The following is a 26,281-nucleotide window of genomic DNA, read 5'->3' on the forward strand; positions in this document are numbered from 1 at the left end:
TACACCACCGAACTGTGGCCCCCAGCTTGTCTCTCTCCACGGCTGTGAGGGTCCAATAAAGACTCTGGGTTTCTTTTCATTTGTGTGTGTGTGTGTCTGCATGTGGGCCCATCTTGTAAGTAGAACTGAATAAGTGTTTTTGGATCATTGTAAATACTTCTTGCATATTCGCATTGTCTTGCTTTGTGTCTTCATTTACTGTTAATAAAACTTGTTAGAAATGTTCCCAGTTCATTTCCATCCCTTCTTGCATTGGTCCAGCATGGTTTGGATCTGAGTTTAGGTGGGGTTTTTATCTCCGATACAATCCGTTGATTCCAGCCGGCACGGCTTTGGCAGTTTCCGCTCGGCTGCACCTGAAGTGGAGTTGGTCGTCGGTAGTTGGAACTCTACCGCAGTGGGTAGAGTTACCTGGTTCGAGCAAGACGTGCCGAGGCCTTGGTTTCCCCGGTAGTCGAAATCGCGTAGTTAATTAGGTAAATTGGTTATAGACAAATAGACCCTACGCTACGCGGTTGAGATATTGGCGTCCACGGTCGGTTAGACGACCCGCCGGCTCGCGGAGTTATCCGAGCGACGGCCTACAATTCCGGGGAGTTTGGTGGGAGACGACGCAAGCTTTTAGACCGGCAGCCCAGAGGGTTTTGATCATACGAACGAGGTACCAATATCTGAGTCCAGGGGGTTTTAGGGAGTAACCTGACATATGCAGATATAGATTTCTGCCGGGCACCACCCGCTGCGTGTGGCCCCTGGGGACCCTCAAAGTGGCCCTTAAAATGGGCGAGATCAAACATTGTAGGTACCAGTTAAAACCAGGTTTAAATGAACAAGTACATCCCCCAGAGTGTAGAATGGCCCATGCAAGAAACTTTGTCCGCTGCATAAGGGTCACCAGAAGCCCCTTAAGTTGGCCCTTTCGAAGAATTTGAGCGAGATCAAACATTGGAGGTACCAGATAAAACCTAGTTTAAATGAACTAGGACATAACCCAGAGTGTAGAATGACCCATGCAAGAAACTTTGTCCGCTGCGTTGACCCTACCAGAAACCCCTTAAGTTGGCCCTTTCGAAGAACTTGAGCTAGATCAAACATTGGCGGTACCACTTAAAACCAGATTTAAATGAACAAGTACACTCCACCGAGTATAGAATGCCCCATGCCAGACAAAGTCTCCACTGCGTTGGCCCCACCAGACACCCCAAATGTTGGCCTTTCAGGAGACTATGTGGAGGTCAAACATAAAGGCCCTGAACTGTATTCTAGGTTGGTAAAAAATAATGACAAAACCCCTATCTTTTTAGGTCATCTCTTCGAGCCTGACTTAATAATATGGGTGTCGATGTCCGTCCGTCCGTTCACAATGAAGTTGAAGCGGGAGATCTGGTCATTAGTGATCCTGATAGAGGTCGATGAGACGTACACGATGGTATGTATGACTTTCAAGGTCACCGAAGGTCAAGGTCACGAGGGCTTTGAAGTTGCGAAAATGACTATTTTCAAATTCTATCTCCTCCGCCATTTCTCAAGTGATCTTGAATTTGATTGTAGCATATGAATCAATGGGACAATATCTAAATTTGGTCGGGCCGGATTTTCGATATTCGGTTTCGTTTTCGTGTCACGTGACTTAAAAGTTGGCAAAAAATGCAAAAATGACGATTTTCAAAATCTATCTCCTCCTACATTTCTTAAGTTATCTTGAATTTGATTGTGGCATATGAATCTATGGGACAATATCTAGATTTGGTCGGGCCGGATTCTCGATATTCACTTTCGTTTTCGCGTCACGTGACTTCAAAGTTGGCCAAAAATCCCTCCTGACCCGAGAACACTACACCCTAGTAACAGGAACTCATGCTTGTTTCTCGCAGAGATGACCGTCACTCCCGCACGGGTGTATTTTTATTGTATTCTTTATTGTAATAAAAATCCACAAGCAAAAGGTTAACCTTTATGTATGCTAGGGAGCCAGACAAGTACCACAAAAGCCTCGTAGCGTGGTGGGTTAGTCGGTTGACCCACAATCCAGCGGTCTGGGTTCAAATCCCAATGGTGGCATGCAGGGTGTCTTTCCCATCAATGGTTTCCATGTTCATGTCATAGTTATCCCATGCCAGCCCTGTGCCATGGTTGGGATTTAGTTCTACACCATCAGGTGCATCTCGTTCGTTCTCCTCAGCCGAAAATGCAAACTCTGTCTCCAACATCTTGACCTCATCATAACTGAGGCAGTTTCCCAGCCGGTTCACGATACGCAGGATCAGGTTGGAGCCGGTTAAAGTCCCCAGTCCTAACCCAAGCACTATGTGCTTCCAAGGCCGCACTGAACCCCTTGATACATTATAAACTGCATCTGATGACGTAGCCATTTCCTTTCTCTGAACAGTTTCTCTGTTATCATCACCAGAAGGCTCACAAAGGCCACAAAGGAGTGTTCTGTATAACAGCAACACTTCTTCTGGGAGATCAGGTGAACATGCCTTGAGTGTGTCTACAGATGTTGGAGTCGGTGTTTTCCACTTGGGCATCGCCTGTATTACAGCACGAAGATGAAGTGCTGCAGTGTGTATCATATGGAGGTGCTTCTCATCATCATCATCACGTAGGCTTGCTCTTGCATCATCAACAGACATACCAGAACTGTACATGAAATTTCCCTTCCGATGGTCGTAAACGGATGTGGCAATTTTCTCCCCGAATTTGTCTTTGATTTTGTTCATCAAAGCCTGTACCGCGTAACCTTCTATACCGTCTACTGTCCCTCTGCACATAGATATTCTGCTTTATAGAGTTTGATAATTGAAGTTGCAAGCATTGCCCGACGATTCCCAATCACCTCTGTCTCGATTAGTGCCGAAATAGTGTTGAATGTCTTGAAATGCAACTGCCTGTTTGAAACGTCTGCATTTTTTGGTGCAGCCCCCTCAACCTCCCTGGAATATTCACGACGGCATGACTTATGGTACTGAGCTTCTTTCGCAATCATATCAATCCCACTTCTAACGAAAGCTTTGACCCACTCATTGCTACTTCTTGGAGCTGCTGCAAATATGGTATCACACCCGTCTTTTGTAAGGCACTCTGTCAACGGCTCCACCTTCTGGTTTATGGTCTTCCGCAATACAGGACAGAAGAGGCATGAGCCCCTCAACAAACGCTTCGTGTCAGATGGTGGCAGCGAGCTTCTGCGTCGTGTCTCGGGTTTTTTAGAGGGAGGTTCGCTCTCGGAAGTTGATGACGGTCTTTTCACAGCAGTGTAATTTTTGTGACATTTACTATGGTACACTGCATTACCCTTCTCTTGCTGCAGATTAACTTATGTTGTAATATCTCTGTATCGATCAGACTTAAGTGAAAGTCTGCATTCAGCTGCTCTCTTGAATGAAGCTCACGTTCTGTCATTGAACACTTTCAGTGGGTCACCGTGGCTTTTTGACTTGCAAATGATACAGACCTGATGAGATGCTTCATGACTAACATGGTTGCCATCACTGCCCGAAGTAGGCCTGTCTGATACCTAAAACAGAATGAAAACAGAAGGACTGAGCAGAGCAAACATTTCTGATGTGAAGGATGTACGTGTAGGCTACAATATTTCAATGCCTTATAGGTCTATTACAACTTCGTCTGGGTTAGTGGGATCGATTAATTCATACAAGTGAACCAACTTGGTGGCATGCATCTTGGGACATACCTGGAGTGGTACAACATCGAAATTATCATGATCCATTCTTGTCAGATCTGCACATGCCCTCTGAAAGAAATATAAACTATTAAAAAAACATCAAGCATCTCGAACGTTCCAGTAAGAGATAACAGTGGATGACCTGAATCTCATAGCACACAGGCATAGCGAGTCTTCGCGCCAGCCATGGGACTATAGTCCGTTTCTAGTTCTGACTCACAAGAGACAGCTTGCACTAGCAATGAAAATGGTCGATTCTGACGTTTGAAACGCATTCTGACGGGGATGAATTGATCGAGGTGAAGGATTGGTCTGTTTCATGACTGTGTCCACACCACACCGAACCACACCTCACCCCACCCTACCCCCCAAACACACACCCATAGTGTTCATGTGTGGATGTTAAAAGTGACTGACGTGAATGTATGGTGTCTATACCACACACCACCCCCCACACACACCCACCCACCGAGTGTTCATGTGTGGATGTTAAAAGCGACTGACGTGAATGTACGGTGTCCACGCCCCCCCCCTCCCCTGGATGAAGAACAATGGATGAAGAAAAATACTCACTCAGATGACCTGTACTCATGCTACTGTTGCTGTCAGCTGCCCGTGTGTGAGTGACCCAAAAAGCGAAAGTCGTTTCGTGTCCCGGCTGCTCGACGTGGACGCTCTCGCCAGCCTCACACAGGTAGATAAGCGTATGCGCGCTACATGCATGCATATGCCTGGTACGTGACTCGAGGCTACTGGGGAGGGGGGGGGGGGTTAGTGCATGAGCTAAGAGGTCGCGGCCGTCCGATGCGCCAAAACAAGAAAAAAATTGCAAAATATTTTGGAATTTTGGGGTCTCATTCATTATTGGGGAAAGGGGTGGCAGGGCCATTCTATACCCAGTGAAATACTTTTTCATTTAAACCTTATGTTTGATCTGGCTCAAATTCTTCGAAAGGGCCAACTTCAGGGGCTTCTGTTGGCCCTGATGCACCGGACAAAGTTTCTTGCATGGGTCATTCTACACTGGGTTATGTCCTAGGTTCATTTAAACTTGGTTTTATCTGGTACCTCCAATGTTTGATCTCGCTCAAATTCTTTGAAAGGGCCAACTTAAGGGGCTTCTGGTGACCCTTATGCAGCAGACAAAGTTTCTTGCATGGGCCATTCTACACTCTGGGGGATGTACTTGTTCATTTAAACCTGGTTTTAAGTGGTACCTCCAATGTTTGATCTCGCCCAAATTTTTGGACCCTTTTTGGGCTTCTGGCGACCCTTATGCAGCGGACAGTTTTTCTTGCATGGGCCATTCTACACTCTGGGGGATGTACTTGTTCATTTAAACCTGGTTTTGACTGGTACCTCCAATGTTTGCTCGAGCCCATTTTAAGGGCCACTTTTTGAGGGTCCCCAGGGGCCACACGCAGCAGGTGGTGCCCGGCAGAAATCCATATCTGCATATGTCAGGTTACTCCCTAAAACCCCCTGTACTCAGATATTGGTACCTCGTTTGTATGATCAAAACCCTCTGGGCTGCCGGTATATTTCCCCACCTAGTGGTCGTTCTCGTCACTGACCCCCCGGCCCACAACAATATGTTTCAAAATTCCTGCATTAACCTACAGGAGGGTTTATGTCAGCTGCACAGCCATGCCCCTTTAGTCAATGATGCTTTCCTTCGCTTTGTGCTGCAAATAAAAGAAGAAGACTGCCATGTCAAATTGACACATGCTCGAGGTCATAAATTTCTGGGGAATTTTTTTGTTACATTCATGGAGAGGAGAAGGGGGAGGGGGGGTGTTGGGGGGACAAGTCAGAGGTAAAATACAGTACGGCCATACTAAGCTTGTTCCACATTTAAGGTAAGGATGGAGCATTTCCTTCCACTGCATTAAGTGCTTGTATAGTGAGTGTCGTCCGCAGGAAATCTCTAAGTTGTGAGCTGTAGTCTCTACGACAGGTTAAGGTGTCTTGTCCATTCATTCTCCCACATCGAACAGGGCCGAGGCCAGGTAAGAGCGAAGTGTCATTGTCTGCACCGCATCGAGCCTTTCCACACCCCTCCTCCCTTGCCCTGAGGGAAAGCCAGTGCCACCTGATTGCATTGAGTTGCTGTTGCTAGGCCAGGGATCGTCTGGTGATTGGTGGGAGGATTTGGACAGCAATTCCTCAGTTGAGGGTAGGTGGGGGGGGGGAGTGGTGCTTGGACTGATACAAGAGAGAGAGGAGAGAGGGGACTGTGTGTGCAACATGCCATTTGCCTCATGGTACGTTGTCCTGTGCAAACTCCTCCAGTGGACGCTGTCACCTTTCTGCTCATTCTCCAAATCACCGGCTTCTGTGTGCATGATCGTGGTGGGTGTGTGGACACTTGGTTCAGCTTCCTGGTTGTTAAGTATTGAGTATATTTATCTTCTGTCTTCATCTGAAATTGCCTTTCAATTTTTTGTCTTCTGCAAATAGTGTATGTATTTATTCCTAAGGTCTGTGGGTGTTTCTGCCTTGTCACTCTTCCTGTGCATAAACTATTGTGGAACATTGGTAATCTCTGGGGGGTCTAAATTGGGGATGATAGTAATTTTGATGAGTGTGTTTAGATATGCTCATTAAAATGCGGAGCATCCATCCCTGCTCGGAGTGTCCCATATTAAATATGTCCTTAAGCCCCACTTTGGGTTTATTTAAAATTTTTAAAATCAGCCACGGGGGTTCGTTAATGGGGTTGGGGGAAGGAAAGATATGCGAATTATTTTTGCAAATGTGTAGTGTGTAGTGCTGCTCCCGGTGGGAGAATGTATCTACAGTATTTTAAGTGTCTCTATGAAAACCTCATAGGATTGCACATGCATCCTCTATACAAAGCCTTACGTAGTCAAACCCCAACAAAAGCTGTAAAAGAAGTGAAACACGGGGAGCACTGTGATTGGTGAGGACTTGGACGAATCCATGACACAGAGCCTTTCTCCAACGGAGATTAACGCGTTACCACCACACCACTCTCAACACCTCTGAAGAAGAGAGCTGGCTTGTTCTCAAAACTTAAGGCATTAATAAAGAATTTGTTCTTTATCGCTCGGTGTGCTTCCATTTACATATATATATATTGTTACGTTTCAAGGAACCGTACGCATACAACATACAGGTGTCCCAAGTCAGTTACACCGTGAAGTATATGTGTAGACAGAAGCCCTCCTTGTGTGTTGTGGGAAATCAAAAGGGTGCGTTGCGATGTTTTTTTAGTTAGGGTAATAAATCTTTATATCCCATCCTCCATTGCGATCCACGGTACCCGAGCGCTTGCAGCCTTCGGTTCGCTGGCAACAATGTACCACAGTCCACCTGTTTTCTCTGGAGGCTCATTTTTCCGAGACAGAATCTTCGCTGTCGCAGTTCCTATTCAGCTTCTCCAAACGCTCCAACTCTTTCTTGATGAGTCCACACGCATGGAGTGGGCGGGCCTCGCGGGTGCCTGGCCGAGGCCCCGCCCAGAAAGGGCGGACCCATGGGAGCCCTGTCCAATCAGGACGGACAGTGGCATCGGCTTCACCAAGGCTCCTCCCCGCTGAGGGAGGTCTATAGACCATGACACCTTCCTCAGTCTTGAGTTCTTTGGGGGTCGTTCGTTCTGTGCTTGGAGGCCGGAGTTGCTTGGAAAACGAAGGGGTTCCCGCTGCTTGGCTCCACTCACGTCTCACCCCGACTACTGGTCCCGGCCCACTCGAGCTCCTCCACGGACCCGAACTCCACACGGGTAGCTGTGGACCTGACTGCACGACTGTTGGCAGGTGCCGCACCATGGAGCATTCCTTTCCCCGAGACTCAGATACTGCGACCTCAGCTCACCTCCCTCCCTGGCTACAAAAGTCCTTTGCCTTCAACTGGGTTTATTTTGTCCGAGTGTGTGTCTGAGTGTGTGTGGCGCCGTCCATTAAGTAGAACTGTATAAGTTATTTGAACCTTGTAAATCTTGCCTGTATTATTCTCGCGACAAGTCTGCTCTGTGTCTGCTTTATAAGTTGCTGTAAAATTGTCGCACTACATCTTTCTCTCATCTTCCCCTGCATAACATCCCCAATAAACCTGTCACCTGTACCACATAACTTTCCTCACTTTATTGTTCATAAATTATTATTAGAAATGTTCCCAGTTCGTTTTTGTCTTTTCCTTCATTGGTCCAGCATGGTTCGGATTTGAGTTTAGCCGGGTTTTTATACCTGATAATCCGTTCATTCTAGCCAGTACGCCCTTGGCAGATCCGCTCGCTGCATCCAAACCGGAAAGGTAGTTGGCAGTCGGTAGTCTGGTCCGGTTCGGGCAAGGCGTACTGAGGGCGTGGTTCCCCGGTAGACGACATCGCGTGGTTAATTAGGTAAATTGGTTCTAGACAAAAAGACCCTACGCTACGAGGTGGAAGTATTGGCGTCCACGGTCGGTTCAGCGACCCACCGCCTCACGGAATTATCCGAGAGGGACGGCCTACAATTCCGGAGATTCTGGTGGGAGACGACATAACCTCCCGCAACAATATATATATATATATATATATATATATATATATATATATATATATATATATATATATAGATATATAGATATATAGATATATAGATATATAGATATATAGATATATAGATATATAGATATATAGATATATATATAGATATATATATATATATAGATATATATATAGATATATATATATATATATATATATATATATATATATATATATATATATATATATATATATATATATATACTTGAGTTACTTTTCAGTTTGTCTGTGTGTAAATGACGATGTATTTATTGCATCTTCTCTTTTGTCATCTTTACTGAGAGAACTTGTATCTCTTTCACAAGGCCAAGGAATGTGATGATCTATAACTGCACAACTGGAGGAATCAACCCTTTCCACTGGGGGGAGGTTGGTAAGTCAACTTATTCTCAACAGTGATGAAAACACACATTTTCACTTGGTTCCTTATGGTTCTTGGTATTGGAGCGGTTGTGACAATCTGCATAAAAGACGGTATTGTATCGAGATAAAGGGATGATATTAAGGTGGAGTTCTGTGTGGATTGAGATTGAAGGTTTTAAAAATTATTTTATTTAATTTTTAATACGTAGTCTCGGCCTATGGAAGAGCTCGGACACTGAAAGGATCAGGATGGAACAGCCAAAACGGGATGCAAAACACGCATGCATGGAGAATTATCTCCAAGGAAGAAAAACTGGAAAATTAGGAGGGATTTGTGTGAGGTTAACGAGGGTAAAAAACAAACAAACATGATTTTGGATCAGTGACAATATGAGGTGGTGGTAAACAGATGTCTTGAAGACCTGGAGGGAGGAATGAGATTGAAGAGGATGTAAAGTTGATTCCACAGGCATGAAAAAGGAGGAACAAATGAGTGGAGGTGAGCAGTGATCCTGGATTTAGGTAGTTTTACCAGAAGAGGGTTGAAGGTGGACTGAGAGAGCCCTGCAAAAACCTATGGGGACAAAGCATGGAAATAGCAGAGGGTGCAAGACCAGAAAGGAGGTGGTGAAAGACAGAGAGACCACCGAACTGTCTGTGATGCCGAAGTGAGGCCCATAGACTCAGCTTCAGCATGGGAGATTCCAATATTCTTGAAGGCTTTGGTTTCCACAGTGTTGAGCTGAGCAAGAATTGAGGCAGGGGAGCCAGGCCAGAGGAGAGAGCAGTACGCATCAAGCTGTAGATGAAAGCTTTGTAGGTGGAAAGGAGTTCACGAGTGCCAACTAATGACTGTACGATGGAGGATGCTCAGTTGGTGGCTGGCTTTGGAGGCCAACTTTGAAATGTAGTTTGGCCAAGAAAGATCATGGCTGATAGTGAGACCCAGGCGTTTGAATGACTGAATCTGCTCGAGGACTGTATCAAAAGCATGACATATGTCCAGAGAGATGGCCCTGATCGCATGTCTAACATTGAGGGCCTCCATCCATTGTTGGGTGAGTAGAAGCAGCATGTCCAAGGTGGAGTGACCTGGTCTGAAACCAAATTGGTGATCTGAGATGAGGTTGTTACAGAAAAGGAAGGTTTTTCATCTCAACTGTGATGATGGATTGCATGACCTTGCTGATGATTGGAAGCAAGCTGATAGGTCTGTCGTTTAGGGGATCAGTTTTTGCACCTTTTTATGTCATACAGTGATTTTGGTGGACTTCCAAGCAGATGGAAGATGACCTATTGCAAGTGATAGGGTGAAAAGGGCAAAGAGAGGTCTTAACATTGTAACAATAGGTTGTAAGAATCGTAAGATTTATAGTTGGAGGCTTCAATATGGTTTCAGGTATGAGGGAAAAACCGAAAATAGGGGTTCGTGTATAATTCAGAAAGGTATGTGGAAATGGAAGACATTTTATCATGGGGAATTTTTTAATGTACCAGGGACATATTAGGTCGAGGAGCAGGGATGGAGCAGAGTGGAGGAGGATTTTTGTGGATCTCGTTGAGGATTTATTTTGAAGTTAGTTTGTAGCAAAGACCATGATGAATGCAGTTTTTAACCTTTTTCTTTTTTCAAGCAATGATCCCAATATGGTGGAGGACGTGGAGGTAGGATAGCATTTTGGGACAAGTGACCATCACAAAGTGTGTGCAATGATACTGTTGAGATTTAGAGTTTTGGGAGAGAGTCAGTTTCGTACATTTCAGGAAGGTAAGGCTAATTAGGGTTTTAGATTAGGAGGTTGGTTGCAGGATTTGCACTCCGGCCACTGTAAAACTCTTCATTCCGCAAAACACAAAAACGCAAATAAATCTGAAAACCCACTCTGTGGGAGTACCTCCTGTGCAGCTTCCCTTCGTGGGGCAGCTCACCGGATGATGGGATTGGGGCAAAACCTTCGGGACCCCCAATCTTTGATGATAGGAGGGAAACCACGGGGTAACATTCCCGGGTCAGATTGTTGGAGTGGTGCTGAGGTGTCGTCCACCAGACGGCGGTCTCCTTGGGTTAACCTGAGGCGGTCCCTTTGGGTGGGTGCCTGGAATGTCCTATCCCTAAGAGAGGATGATAACCTGTCTCTGTTATCATCTGAGCTCAAGCGTTTGGACATCGGTATTGCAGCACACTGAGTTTCGGAGACCAGATAGTGGCAAAATCATGGTGGGTGGTTACACCTACTATTGGTCTGGTCGCTCTGATGGTTACCATCCCCAAGGAGTTGCTGTAGCTGTGTCCAATAAACTGACTCCAATGATAATTGAGGTAACACCGGTCAACGAGCGTATTATGAGATTAAGGATTCGTCACTCCTTAGGTGTCATTTCCCTGGTCTCTGTCTATGCTCCGACTGAGGCGAGTGATCTCACTGTGAAGGATGCATTCTATAAAATAAGTCCTGGCGAGGGTCTGCTTTTCTTGGTTTTGATTGCATTTGTAGTGATGTGGTTTCGACAGTTTACGAAGGCCCGTGGACGCTGCTTTGAACTGCTACCTCGAGTGCCACAGCCTGTAACGTGTGTCTTTGTCATTTGCAGAGCATTACGTAACAAAGACCTTCAAGCGGAACCCGCTGGAGCAGGCATTTCGGGCACCCAATGTTAACCTGACCTCATATTATCTGATCAATCAGTATTGGATCGTTGTAAGCCAGAAAATGCCAGCATTTCTTTACGATCTCTGTCTCAGACTTGCAGGGCAAAAGCCAAGGTAACCAATGGCATCGGTGCCTTTGTAGAAGTTTGCTTGCATATGGATGCACTTGCTGTCCATTCTTGCTTCTACCTGCATTTTCCTGGACCTTTTTTACATTTCTCTGCATATGATCATTTTTCCCTGCCCCTATAACAGGCTACGGTTCCCTATGATTCTACAACAACGAGATTATAAGCTGAAACATTCTTTTGATCACAGCAGCGACATGAAAGTCCTCAAACGTGGCTGACTCGTGACTGACATTACCGACATACGATTTACTCAGTTCTATCTTTGTTCTCGTCCAGATAATTGGATGTTTTAAGTTTTTATTTTTTAAACCCCAACTCGGTTATGAGCAGGAAGGTAGTTGAAAATTTACATTCAAAGTGGAAATCTGCAATCATTTTTCTCACGCTTCCTGCACAGCAAGATGATTTTCTTTTTTTCCACTCAACTTGCATTAATTTTTTTTTCTTCCTTTTGGTGCAGCCGTTTGTTTTCATCGACTTGTTCATTTCAACTTGCTCACAGGGTCCTCAAAGTCTCTGTTCACTTCTCTTTTAGTCGAAGCGCTCAAGTTATTGTTCATTTCCCCCCCCCCACCCCCCCCCCCCATGCCTTGCCCGTCTTGAGTTGCCCTATCCTTTCTTTTCCCCCACTGTGGTCTTCTTTCTCTCCCTCAACAGAGCATCATGTTAACCTCTCCTTCAAGACGAATCCCTTAGACCACGCGCTTCGACAGCCCAATGTTAACCTCTGCTCGAATGGGTTCCTTCACCGATACTGGCTGACTGTTAGCCATCGAGCCCCGGCATTTCTCTATGACCTGTACCTGGTCCTCACAGGCAGGCAGCCTAGGTAAGGCCCAAGGCCACCTTTGTGTTGTTGCAAAGTGGAGCCGATGCTTTTGTTGAGCCAAGTGAAACGACATCGTGAGCTCTCCAAGCAGACATTTGGCATTTCCAAAATATGTCCATAATTTTTGTGATGTTTTTAAGACTCTTTTTCTCAAATTATAAAGGGTTTCCCCTTTTTGCATACTCATTACAAAAGATACCAGTGTGCTTAAGGAATGAAATAGTAGTAATTTGATCTTCAGTGCATTGCAGCTATGACATCTGACCATACCGAATGTGCAAGTTGCACTGACGCGAGCTGGCCAACCGCTACTCGAGAGGGGGGGGGCAGGGGGTTGGTTTTTCTTTTGGAAGTGAGCAACCAGACAATATTGAAACTGAACTTTTTTATTTTTAAGGCCAAAAACCCAAAAGGCTTTCTGAGCAACCTCAAAGTTGGCATTTTCAACCATACGCTTCCTCGTGGTATGAAAAGAAGTGATTGCATCACTTCTTTGACCTTTGCCTACTTCCACTTGAATTTATCCATAATCCAAATCTTTGTTTTTGGCTCCTCCTGTGATCGTTGGCTGCTGGATTGTGAATTGCCTGTGCTGGTTTTGTTCCATTGCATTTGTTTTGGGTGTTTTTGTGTTTCTATTTTGCTTGGTCTGTTAAATGTTATCAAAGGGGCCACCAAGGTATTGCATTCATAAAAATGGCAAAATTTTGGACCTTCCCTACTCATCTCCTCTCACTTTAATCATCATCCTTCCTCACTATAATGATAATTCCTCACTAGCCCTATGTTGATCTCTGTAAAGCGTTCGATTCAGTGACTCGGGATGCCCTCTGGAGGATTCTTGGTCTTCGTGGGGTGCCACCAAAACTGATCGATCTGATATCTGATCTCTACTCTGGTACTGAGAGTGCTGTGAGATGTGGTGGTACCATCTCTGACTTATTTCCAGTTGTTACTGGAGTTCGTCATAGGTGTGTGCTGGCCCCCCACACTTTTCAGCACTTGTATGGACTAGATTCCAGGGAGGATGTGGGAGAGATCAAGCTGCGGTGCATCGTTTGAGAATGTCAAGATCTCTGACCTTGATTTCGCAGATGATGCAGCCATCTTTGCGGAGACTTTAGATATCCTTTTGGGGGCCCTCGAGGTGCTGAATGAGGAGTCGGAGCCGCTGGGATTACGGGTTTCCTGGTCAAAACTAAGATCCAGGCTTTCAATGACATTTTGGATGCCGCTGTCCTATCTGTGCCTGTTTGTGGTGAGGATGTTGAGGTCGTGGAGAGATTCACTTACCTTGGCAGTGATATTCATGTCTCTGCTGACTGTGAGTCAGAGGTGAAGCGACGTCTGGGTCGGGCCTGGGGTGTCATGGATTCACTGGATAATGGGGTGTGGCACTGCTGGTACCTGTGCGGGAGGACGAAAGTCTGAGTCTTCAGGTCCTTGGTGCTTCCAGTCTTGCTCTATGGATGCGAGACTTGGACTCTGACCAAGGATCTGAGACGGAGACTTAATTCCTTTGGTACCAGGTCTCTTCGGAGAATGCTTGGCTATCGCTGGTCAGATTTTGTGTCCAACGAGCGGTTGCTGAGAGAGACTCAAATGAGATTTGTTACCTGCAGAGTCCGTGAGCATCAGCTGTGGCTTTATGGACATGTGGCTCGTTTTCCTGACGCTGATCCTGCTCACCAGATTCTCTCGGCGAGGGAGTCTCGTGAGTGGAGGAGGCCAATGGGCCGACCACATGCCTCGTGGTTGCAGCAGGTTGATCGGCATCTCAAGGAGATGGGGATGGGCCAGGCAACTGCCCGGGGGATGGCGACGCGCTGCTCTGGCGCATGCTCCCATACCTGACCTTCCTCACTACAGTGTGATCTTTATAACTCTTCCTTCCATTCAAACACAACTCGTCGTACAACTTTTCCTTATTGCCTATCCTCCCCTCTTCAAGTCTTCTTCAATTTTTATTCTCAATTCTCCCCCGACACATTTTTGTTTTTCCATATTTCGAATGTAGACGGCTTTTAAGTGTTTTAATATCTACATCTTAGAACTATTTGGGAAGGAGTACTTGTGAAAGATAGGCAAAAATTATTATGCTACCAAATGGCGCATCATTGACCGTCTCTCGTGTATCCCTCGTATGCTTTCTCTATGCACGGCTTGCTTGATCACTGCTTGCACTTCCTTCAAACCTTATTCTTTGCTGCTTGCCCTTTGCTGTGTCTGTTCAAAGGTTTCTTGTGAACGTATGATAATTATTGCTCCAAAAGAGCTTTGCAAGCCTTTTCAGAGGGCAAAATTCCAGTTGTATTTATTTCATTTGAATAATTACCCTTGGGCATTCAGATAAGATGTAATCATGCAAAATGAGGAGCATTCCAGCAATCCATGAGCACTTTGAATGCAGAGAGAGAGAGAGAGAGAGATATAGATATAGATATAGATATAGATATAGATATAGATATATATAGATGTGAAAAGTCACACCTGTGGGTTTTCTGCAAAGTTTTTGTACAGGTTTGCTATCTGCACAGGATGATGCGCATTGTGAACCGGTTACACAAGAACATGACATTGCTGGAGTATTTTGCAAGCCGCTCCTGGGTGTGGCGTTCAGACAACCTTGGCATGCTTTTGGCGAAGCTCGGCCCTGAAGATACCAAGGTGTGCAGAGCAACCTATATAATGCAGACACCCTTTCCTTTGGAGAGGCGTGCTGAATTTTCATTTTCTCCAGAAAAATGTTACCAAACTTAAAAATTCCCTTCCCACTTCCTCTCCATCTCTTGCTTTTGTAAAATAATTGTATTTATTTGTTCATAATTGAAATTTTCAGTGTGAAAGGTTCTGACAAACATTTCTCTAAAATGTCCATGGCTGATAGTGCTGTCATCCTATTTTGAGATTCAATATCTTCAAACAATTCGGAATTCAAGTTGCATTTGGGGGGTAGTAATAATAATATAATAATAGTTCCTTTACAAGGAAGACGCAGGAGGAGGCCATTACGCCCATTAAAGCCTACACTGTGATTATCAACCTATAGTTTTGTCTGTACTCTATCCTTTTCAAATGCCGAGCGTTAAGCAAGGAAGCAGCACGTACTATTTTCTTGAAGACTTTGGTGTGACTCGGCTGGGGTTTGCAACACTGACCTCCCAGACTCGAAGCGGATGCTCCAACCATTGCACCACCGAGTTTGGTTAAACTTGTGGCTCTTGCAGAGTTGTGGTTAGGGGGTTTCAGGAAGGGTTGATCTCCAACGTTACAAATACATTGGCAGAGGTCATGAAAGTGGGTTTAACAAAATGAAGAACCAAAGTTCAGTGCATTTTATTATCAATTGAAGGGGTACTCGACAAAAAATTAACTTTCACCCTTTAAAAATCGTGCAAATAAATTATTGAAATATCAGCTGGTTTTCTTTTGTATCCTTTTCTCTCCTGTGCTGCAAGTAGCATGGAAGGTGGTGTATAATCAGACAAACTGTTTGATAGGGTGATCTATTACTATCATATGAATAAAATGGAAATGTTGAAAAAAAAAAAAAAAAGTACTGTTTTGAATATAGCAAGCGTATTTTTTTAATCGAATCGATATGAGAAACGGGATTGAATGAGACTCACCATTTATTGTAAGTGAAGGAGGAAGAGTGTGTGTTTATATAAATTGAAAGCGGCCTATTTATCCTGGCCTGACTCGACTATACCATACTATTTGCAGATTGGGCCTGATTGGTGGTATCCCCAAAGGACAATCGTTGACAGACGGATGTGTGGACGGACGCAGACACACCGAGACAGCAGCTTTTATGTTATAGATTAATTTTTTCACTGACTATTTTTATTTGTGCAAATGTGCCAAATTTTGCTTTTCAATACAAGGTTAAAAAAATGTTTTCTCAGTCAATCAAGCAGGTGCAGCATCACCTTCCTGAAAGCATTCAGTTATCCTACTTTTCAATACAGCTGTGATGTTTGTGACTGCATATAACCAACTTTTCTCTTGAAACACAAACCACTATGCCATAAATGCACACACACATGCCCATCCTTCCCTCTTGACCCACATCCACCTGTCACTTCTGCTCTTGCCCATGCAACAAATCACACCATCTCACCCCTCCATCAACCAACTTTGGCTCTCTCCTCTTCTCCCACCCCAACTCCAATTTTCTCATCTGCAGTGATTTCCAAACTGTCATGATTCAAGTTGGCTTTGTATCAGCTCTCACACCATTAGACATGGGATTGCAAGCAAAGCCTTTGTAACGTCAGGTCTTACCCTATCTGATGGAATCCCAATACCAATCTTCCTTGATGGCTCCCATTCTCTGGCTGACTTGATTATGTCCAGAACATCCAACTTTTCTTCCAACCTTCATGTTGTTCCGCAGCAGCCTTGACTGAGTAGATCATGTACTCTTGAATATATATATATATATATATATATATATATATATATATATATATATATATATATATATATATATATATATATATATATATATATTGTATACAATGTCGAGGCTCGAATGAGAGCTAACGCACAGAACGTACAAGAGGGAAGGAGAAAAAACAGTGGGGAATAGAGACATGAGGAGATCTGTGGAAGGGAGAGGGGTGGGGAAGGGTACACAGGGTAAACAAGATGGTAAGGATTTCCTTACCATCTTGTTTAAAGAGTGCAATTAGTTTTCATTGCGACAGTAGGGAAGAGGGAGGAAGAGATTCCTTACCAAAGGAAGAAAGTTTGGTGGGAGATACCATGTGATCCTACAGGGACTGTTAGGTCCTTTCACTACAGGGACTTTCAGGAAGGAAAGCAGGGAATTTGAAGGAGGTGGGGTTGAGGTGGATTAACGTGGGTAGAAAAGATCGAGGTTTTGGATGGGGGAAGATAAGAGATGGTGGTGAACAGCTGTTTTGAAGGCCTGGAGGGAAGAATGGGATTGAAGAGAGTGTGGGAGTTTATTCCAAAGGTGGGGAAAAAGAGGAATGAAAGAGTGAAGGTGATCAGTGATTCCTGATTTTAGTAGTTTTACCAGAAGGGAGTTGTTGGCGGACCTTGAGTGCCCTGCAGAAATATGGTGGGAGACATCGCAGACAGAGTGGGGGGGGGGGGAAGGCGAGACCAGAGAGGAGTTGGTGGAAGACAGAAAGACCACCAACCTGCCTGCGGTGAGAGAGTGAGAGGCCCAAAGACTTGGTCTCATTGTGGGAGATACCAATGATCCTAAATGCCTTGGTTTCCACAGCGTGAAGCCCAGAGGGGAGAACAGTACTCCATCAGGCTGTGGAAGAAAGCTTTGTATGTGGTCAGGAGCTCAGGTGTGCCAAGGAAGGACTTTGCACGATGTAAGATTCCCAGTCGGCGACTGGCTTTGGAGGGCAGCTTGAAAATGTGGCTTTCCCAGGAAAGATCGTGGTAGAGAGTGAGACCCAGAAGCTTGAATGAAAGGACTTCCCAGACAGTCCTTTCGGAGAGATAAAGTGAGAGTGTGAGATTTGTCCGGATTGAAAGATATGTTCCACGTGTCAGACCAGTTTGTGATTTTGCACAGATCTGCAGTGAGTGAAGAAGCTGATACTTGCTAGTGTGAGGGATGACAGATGGTACGGGAGAGGCTGGAGTCATCAGCAAAGAGATAAAGAGGATTTTTCCAGAGTCGGAGAGATCATTGATGAAAACCAGAAAAGGAACAGGGCCCAGAACGCTGTCTTGAGGAACTCCAGCCTGGACAGGAAGAGGGGATGAGGGAACTCCATTGAGGGCCACATGGTGGCTGTGACAGGAGAGGAGGTCTGCGAGCCATGAGTGGAGATGGCTTTGGATACCATGGGAAGAGAGTTTGGTGAGCAGTGCAGAGTGCCAGACCGTGTCAAAAGCACGTGATATGTCTCGGGATATGGCTCGGATTTCATGTCCGGCATTCAGGATCTCCATCCATTGTTGGGAGAGCAGAAGCAGCATATCCAGGGTAGAGTGACCTGGTCTGAAACCAAATTGATGATCGGAAATCAAGCCATTGGAGAAGAGGAAGGATTTAATGTCTGAAGTGACGATGGATTTCATAACCATGCTGATGATTGGGAGAAGGCTGATTGGTCTATCGTTGCAGGGATGTTTTTGCACCTTTTTATGCAGGGTGGTAATGTTTGCTGATTTCCAAGCAAATGGCAGATGACCTTGAGTAAATGAGAGTGTGAATAGAACGGAGAGAGAGGGTGAGCAAGAGCAGAGGAGCAGGTTTTTAGGACACGTGGGCTGATGCCGTCTGGACCGGTTGCAGAATCCGAGTAGAGATTTGACAGCAAGCTCTCCACCTTGTCAGGAGAAAAGGACACAGAGTCCAGGAACAGCTGGATGTGAGTGGGTAAAGTGGGTACAGAAAGTGATGGGTTTGGGACACAAGATCGAGAAGTAAACATGGAGTTTTGGCATTCAGCCTTTTCATGTGCAGTGTGTGTGGCCATTTGAGGTAAGGGAGGGGAGGGAGGGGGAACATACACCAGAAACAGACCTAACGAGATGCCACCAGGATTTGGAGGAGGGAGAGAGACTTGAGATTAGAAAGATGTTGGTTTCTGGGTCTATGTGTCTATCTGGAATTTTTCTGCAAGCCACAAAGGCTCTGCCATGTCTGGCATTTCAATCAGGCCGATTGGTTGAGCCTACAGTCTGTCATCTCTTCTCGTGACTCATCCACTCTGAATTCTAGAAACTTTCTCAATGAATTGCTCTCCTTCCTTTATCAGTTCATAATTTCATGCCTGCAGTGTTCCTGCCAAACAGGCATCATTGTCACTGGTACAATTCATGTGGTGAGGCAATTTACAAGAAATTACTTGCTTTTTGTACCTGGAGAGGTACAAAAGGATAACACACCCCGAAAAAAAAAAAAGATCACCTCTTGGAATGCCAACCCCACTGAAGGGATCCTACAGTCTCTCTATAAAGCTCACAACCTTTGTGTTTCTGTCCTCAGGCTGACTTAAGATCTGAAGTGACAAGTTTCTCTCCATCCATAAAAATAAAATGGTGGTAATTGGTCACATCTGTTCCTGTAACATGCTTCTTATCGGTTCCTTCATTCGAAGAATGGAGTCATGATGGACACTGCTCATTGGCAGAACAAGCCGAGATCCCCTATTCCCTCTTTTTCTGCACCCATCGTAGCCTGTTTGGAAACTTCCTCCACCACTGTTCACTCCACTGTAAATGGTATTGGTTGCATCAGCACATTAATACTCAAAATGTTAATCAGCTCCTCCATCTCTTTTCTCTGATTTTATTTTATTAAAATCAGATAGTTTTCTGAAGGTTATCATGTTGGTTTTCAGCATGTTAAATATAATTCGCACTGGAAAAGATGGCTAAGGCAGCGATAGCTTGTTGGTCCCAGCCTTGCACTGCTAAGGGTTGTAGGTGGTAGGAAAAGCAGGAGTCGATTAATTCCACTTTATTGGTGCAAGGAAAGAAGACCAGTCATAAGAAAATTTTCAACAGTCATTGCCTTTGGATATTTTGAAGTTCCTAAACTGAGTTTCTCCCATCGGAACTCATCGAATAAATTGTGGTTACATGAATGAAAGAGGGCTGACATGATGGCCGAGAGCAGTGGTTCTTAACCTTTTTATGTGCTCGTACCCCTTGAGCTTTCATAATATTTCCCCGTACTCCCCGTCTAAAAAATTATTATTAGTTATTTATTTAATAATATTATTATTGGAATTTAAGTACTATACAGTATTGAATTTGTCACCATATATCGTACCCCCTGCTTTGATGCTTCGTAACCCCCAGTTAAGAACCACTGGCCTAGAGGAATGCACACTCCCCTCTAAGCTGTCTAGCCTGGGTTTGAATCCCGTCCCAGCTATAAAATGTCATCTTGGTGTCTCACAGGCATGGTGATTCATCAATTTGTGTGCTGTCCCTCGGATGGACGTTAAGTGGGAATCCTGTCTGCCAGCATTCATTGGTGGGTGTTAAAGATCCCACGGCGTCCTTAGCGATGAGTAGGTGAGCTATCGCCGGCACCCTGAACAAATTACAAATCCCTGCGCTATTTACAGCTGGGAAGGCAATGGCAAACCACACACTATAACCCTTGCCAAGAAACTGCTTCAGCAGCACCGATGCTCTGTAACAGTATGGGACATCAGAATCAGAATACAAATGAAAGGTTTAGCTACTGTATTTATTTTGGCCATCAAGAGGGTGATTACAGCTGCAGGGACAAGCAGCCCATTATTAATTTATTTATTGAAGTAGCCAAAGGCTCTTGCTGGAACTTTGTTCCCATTACATGTTCCCAAGACATGAAGAGATGTAAGTGTACGTACTTTTACAAAAACATGAGTAGAAGATGGAAAAAAACAATGTGGTGCATTGTATTTTAACACTGAATCCAAACATGGGAAGCTGTGCTTTGCTGTGATGGGACCAACAAACCTGACCGTGAATTTGATGGGTTTTTTGTTTGCATTCTTACCTTTCAGACCCACGTGCATGTCCGTGTTGGTGTATTCGCTGTCGGTATTGATATGTAGATTTGTCATATTGTGTGCAATGTGTTTCTGCTTAAAATATTCACACTGGTTCATAATGAATTTTTGATTGTACTTGTTACACAATTTTGAATACTAGTATTTGTTGGAAAACCGAGGTGAACAGTGTGTGTTAAACGTTAATGTGGACTCTTGATTATGGAACATACACAAATGATCAAACAATGCTAAAATTGTCATGGTATTGTCTACCCAAAGCAAGGTATGTAGTTGGTGATGTCGGGACTGGGTAAAACCAAGATGGCAGCCACCATGGTCATGTCTGCTGTGGATTCGATGCACAGGAAACTCCACAATTTGTTGATCCATGGCTTTTGTGTCATCATCGTCGTCAAAGATATTTTGATAATTCTCACGTGCAACCAACTGGTGTCATTCAAGCAAACTTTAAACATGCTGAACTGCTAATTTTGTCGAATTGCAAGATTATACTTGATATTGTGGAAATGGATGTCAGTGGTGAAAGTGAGGAAACCATTATTCATTCTTGCTTGAAATTCAATGAGAAACAAGGTGGGACCCCAAGGACCTCCCGTGACATCAAGAGGCAACTCGAGTGCTCTTGGAACACTTTGAGGGGGGACAGTGATTACCGATTGAAGAGGGTTGTGTTGTGATGAGACACGGGTGGATTTCATTCCAGAGTCAAAGCAACCCAGCATGGAGTGGAGATGTACGACGACGATCAGGTCTTGCCCGAGATTTCGCTGCAACATTTGAGATGGGCCAACATCGCCCTGACACAGCCGAATGGGATCACAAAAGCTGGGGCGGAAATAGGTTATGGAGTTCTAAACCTTCCTTGATTTTGCTCGGTTGTCATCTTGCCTTTCCATCTCTTGAGACCACTCGATGAACATCTGGGTGTCATTACCTTTCTGAACGATGAAGACGTCGAAGCGCCGATCCCGAAATTACTTTGATCCATCAAAAATATTTCCACACCAATGGCATGAACGCACAACGACATCAACGGAATGTGTGTACGTGTAGCAGAGAAATTCTTTATCAATTCCTGTTTAAAAACAAAAAATATATATATATATTTCAAGAATAAAAATCGACTTAAGCATTGGTGTGTACGTACGTTTATCTCACTGTTGGAGCGATTAACTCATTTTTACATCATTCCCTCTTGAAGGAAAAAGACATTCGTTCTGTTTTAGATATTCAACTTCGACATCCACCAACTTAACTGGCCTGAGTACATCGAGAACTACTGCATGGGCACAAAGATGTACCTCCTGAACGAGGAAATGTCTGGCCTTCCGGCGGCCCGAAATCACCTCAAAAAGTGAGTTTGTTTGATTTTTAACACCATGTCAGCCTTTTTATTGCAGGGATTTGATGGATCCTCAAAGCAAAAGCATAATGAACAAAGTAAAAGTTAAGATTTTGGATTTAAGGTGCATCACAAAAACAATTCCAAGGCTTTGAGCAATTTTTATTTTGAACTGGTTTGGGTACCCAGTGATGCACAGAGAAAAAAAAAGCAATGTTGGGGTTCTGTTACATGTTGTGCATTGAAAACATGTGGAGTTATTGGCCTCATGGTGGTTACCTTTTGCCTGCAGAACTGCCTGACCCCACATATCAATCTACACTTTATCACAGCGACTGGTGGTCTCAAAATGGCCTTCAAGGCCAACATGTGGTAGCTTAAAACCTTGCCCAGATTCTGAAGTACCTACACCCAAAATTTGGGGCCTCCAGGTGCTACGGTTCAACCGTGAAAGAATAATAGTCCAGGCAAAATAAGGTTTGATCGGGAACAAATTGCAACAGAATTTTTTTTTTTTAGCACAATGCATTTCTATGAGGTCCCCACAACACCATACTAAAAGTCCTAAGAAATCCCTGTTGCGGAAATACGTCAAATTTGCATAAATCCAATATGGTGGCCAATTATAATTGGCCACCATATTGGATTTATGCAAATTCGACGTATTTTCTATCGACGTATTGATAATTATACGTATTGATAATATCGTATAATAATTATACGATAATTCGACGTATTGATAATTATCAATATTGTGCCATATCTTTGCTCACAGATGACATATTTGGGTGATTTCAACTTGTAGAATGGGTATTTTGTATACAAGGATGCATTTAGAATACTTTTAAACTTCCCTGGAACAAAATCTCATTTGCATAAATCCAATATGGTTGCCAAATATCAATATTTTGCCATATATTTACTCTCAGACAACAGGTTTGAGCGGTTTATATTTCTAGAATATTTGAGGGGATCAAAGGCTAAATTTGGGATAGTTTAATATTTTGATTGGATGGTTTTAAATAAAATGATGGATGAATTTAATAAAATCCAATATGGCCACCAAATATCGATATTTTGTGATCAAATTTACGACAATCACTTCTTTGGGTATTGTTTCATTGCAGGCATATTAATACCCTACTGAAGATGCCCATCGAGGTTATCGTTATAGTCATCAGTGAAATCTGGTAGCTGTGAGTTGGCACAACTTGTCCCACGGCATTCTCCACAAACAGCACTGCAACGCAGACTATACTTTCTGCATGTTCACCTCTTTGTATCACAGTCTGTTTTACAGTTACAGCAGATGACATCCAGTAGTTTTGAGGGGGCTGCAAGCTGGTCAGTTTGTATTGGCAAACATTGTCCATCCACCATGTGCCATCCATCCCCACTGTTTCAGCTTCATATTCATGCTTCTTCCTTTCCACTCCATCATCTGATAATATACTGTGATACTTTGCAGCTGCTGAGGTTGGGGGTAGAGTTTGAGGTTCTGCATGAGATGTGCTCTTGGAAACCTTCTCACAAAATCGCCTGTATCGTAAAGTGTCCAGTCCTTGTTCTTTGGCACCACCATATAATGACACAAGTGATTTCTCTCCTGCTGCAATAATGTCCTGTTTTGCTACATGTCCTTCTTGGCTGAACACCTTCGCTTGTTGACGGAACAGGGCAACACTCTTGATCTTCCTTACTGCTAAACCCTTTCCCAATCCAAACAGGCGAGAAGTTGTATCGCAGCCAAGGATTGCATGGATAAATAACACATGGTCGCAAACATCAGGACCAAGAAATTCCTTGGACTGCTTTATGCACCATATCCTGGTCTTTTTTGCTCATTGCCTGGGCTCTGGGGCCAGGAACAAGTCATGTGCATCCAGTTCAGCATGATGCAGTAGGAGGATGAGCAAGTCCGTGTCATCCACTATCAGGATAGTGTCTTTGACTCCAGCAGATGCAACAGCTGTTTGGACAATGAGCACATCAGCATCATGCTTTGCATGATCTATATTACAACCAACCCGCTCTAGTTTGTTACTAAGATAAACAATAAATCGCTGTTTGTTTGTCACATTTTTCAAGAATTCCTCCTTCTTGGACTGTATAACCATTCCACCAGTGAAGTTTACTGTCATGCCTGAACAAGCCCCTGTCCTCATGTGCATGGCATCTTTTGTTGTTGGACCATCTTGGTATCCATCAAAGATAATGGTAGCAGCCCCATATTTATGTGTAACATATGTTGCATAAAGCTGACTGACACTCTCATATGTGGAACCTCTTGGCCATGGAAGACGATAAAGTAGCGCACCACCATCAAGAATATACTGGACATTTCCAATTGGTTCTCGTTGCTCCCCTTGCATGGTCTTCCAGAGAACATCGGCAAGGACAGCCTTATTGGCCTGCTGGGGAAGGAAGGAAGATTCAAACAATGCTGGGGGGTAACTGCACAGTTCATATTTGAAGAGTGACTGTAGATCTTCACAGATCCCCAATGGTTACCAATCTCTGGAAGATCAACTGTGGATCTACCTTCACATATTCTCCTTTGATCTTGACAGTTGATCTTGAATTAAGTGTCACTGCTCGATCACATTTCCGGAAGGTGAACTCTTCCACAGATTTCCCAACCATGGATGCCAGAATCTTTTCTCCAACTGTTCTTGATCTTTCAACGTTGACTCCTCCTTGGGCTGTCATGCCATTTGCAATGTTAAACAGGGATGGATCCCATGCAAATGGATCTCTCTCCCAAAGATAGCTGATAAGATCAAGGGTGTCATTGACATCTCTAGCTTGTCTAGCTTTTGACAGGTCTTTGTGCTGGTCACTGGTTTCAAATGAGATGCCACTGAGCTCTGCATGGCCTCGTTGATATTTGCACATGCTGGCATGGAAAGGACCCATTTTCCATGGGGATTTCCCAGGGATTCCCCCAGATTGCACCATTAATAGTGTAGTAGATAGTAGAAAAATCATGCAAATTATGATACAAGCATCAAATTTGGCATTTCTGGTCAAATCTGCCTGATTGGCCATTTGAAAATCCAAATTTTGAAAAATTTGTAAAAAAATAATAACTTAAAAAAAATTTGAAGTCACAGCTGGCTGAAATTCTTGAAGTGCAAGTGAACATTCCAGACAGAGAACCAAGGGGAGATGCAGTCATCATTAATGGCTCAGCACTTATCAATGCCCTACCTCCACGCACTTCAAAGATATTTGATGACTATGCTAAAGAAGACATCATCCCAAAGGTGGAATCCTATGGTGCCAGATACGAGAGGGTGGACGTAGCGTTTGATGTGTACAAGAAGTCAAGTCTGAAGTCCGAGGCAAGGTCGAAAAGGGGGCAAGGAATCAGAAGAAGAGTGACAGGAACCAGTAAGACCCCAAGTAACTGGAGAAGCTTTCTTGGAGATGACAGCAAGAAGACTGAGCTGTTTCACTTCCTTGTGGAAAAGATGTGTGAAGCACAGACGACAAGCACAGTCATTGTCACAAAAGGAGAAGATGCCATTAGCAACACAAGGAAGTCACTGGATGCTGTCTCCATGTTGTCATGAAGAAGCTGACACTCGAATATTTGTACATGCCAGGGATGCAACGACAGATGGGAGCAAGTCCATTATCATCAAGGCTATTGACACGGACGTACTAGTCATAGCAATATCTGTACTGCCATCCTTACAGGAACTCGGTCTTGAGAACATGTGGATTGCCTTTGGTCAAGGAGCCAAGGCGTGATGGATTCCAGTCCATGAGGTAGTTTCTGCAATAGGGCCTGAGAAAGCGAGATCGATCCCATACTTCCATGCGTTCACTGGATGTGACGTCGTGTTTGCCTTCCGCGGTAAAGGGAAGAAAACTGCATGGCAGACTTGGAACATCTTTGATGATGTTTCTGAAACATTCACCGATCTCAGCCAGCATCCAACATTGATTCATGATCTTGACTTTTTTGAAAAAAAAAAAAAAATTCAAATTTTTCAAAATTTGGATTTTCAAATGGCCAATCAGGCAGATTTGATTAGAATCCCCTGGAGAACAAATGTGCCAAATTTGATGCTTGTATCATCATTTGCACGATTCCTCTCAAAAATTGTGTTATCTGCCCCACTATAAGTGAGGGGTACCTCAGGAGGATTGTAAAATAGCAACATATATCATGATGTATGTAGAAACAATCACATAATTAACC

General features: G+C 44.1%; 1 protein-coding gene and 1 pseudogene across 9 annotated transcripts in view; one reads left to right on the forward strand and one right to left on the reverse strand.

Annotated features, from left to right (window-relative positions):
* Nucleotides 1-26,281, forward strand: part of LOC147024307 (fatty acyl-CoA reductase 1-like) — an 88,018-nt gene that overhangs the window by 59,844 nt on the left and 1,893 nt on the right. For 5 of the 9 annotated variants that reach the window (XM_085884054.1, XM_085884051.1, XM_085884056.1 and 2 more), the window contains 4 exons: nucleotides 8,546-8,613; nucleotides 12,042-12,213; nucleotides 14,751-14,880; nucleotides 21,956-22,083. In XM_085884054.1, the coding sequence (XP_085740180.1) occupies nucleotides 8,546-8,613; nucleotides 12,042-12,213; nucleotides 14,751-14,880; nucleotides 21,956-22,083 (498 nt within the window). Of the gene's footprint in view, nucleotides 1-8,545; nucleotides 8,614-11,195; nucleotides 11,368-12,041; nucleotides 12,214-14,750; nucleotides 14,881-20,124; nucleotides 20,242-21,955; nucleotides 22,084-26,281 lie in introns of all 9 variants that reach the window. The other 4 variants (XM_085884052.1, XM_085884057.1, XR_015058955.1 and 1 more) reach the window with 3 other exon arrangements.
* LOC147024308 (uncharacterized) lies at nucleotides 1,194-3,520 on the reverse strand (annotated as a pseudogene).

Source organism: Eptatretus burgeri, chromosome 6 (genome assembly GCF_056783735.1).
Source record: "Eptatretus burgeri isolate ZD-2024b chromosome 6, Ebu_testis_v1, whole genome shotgun sequence".
NCBI lineage: Eukaryota > Metazoa > Chordata > Myxini > Myxiniformes > Myxinidae > Eptatretus > Eptatretus burgeri.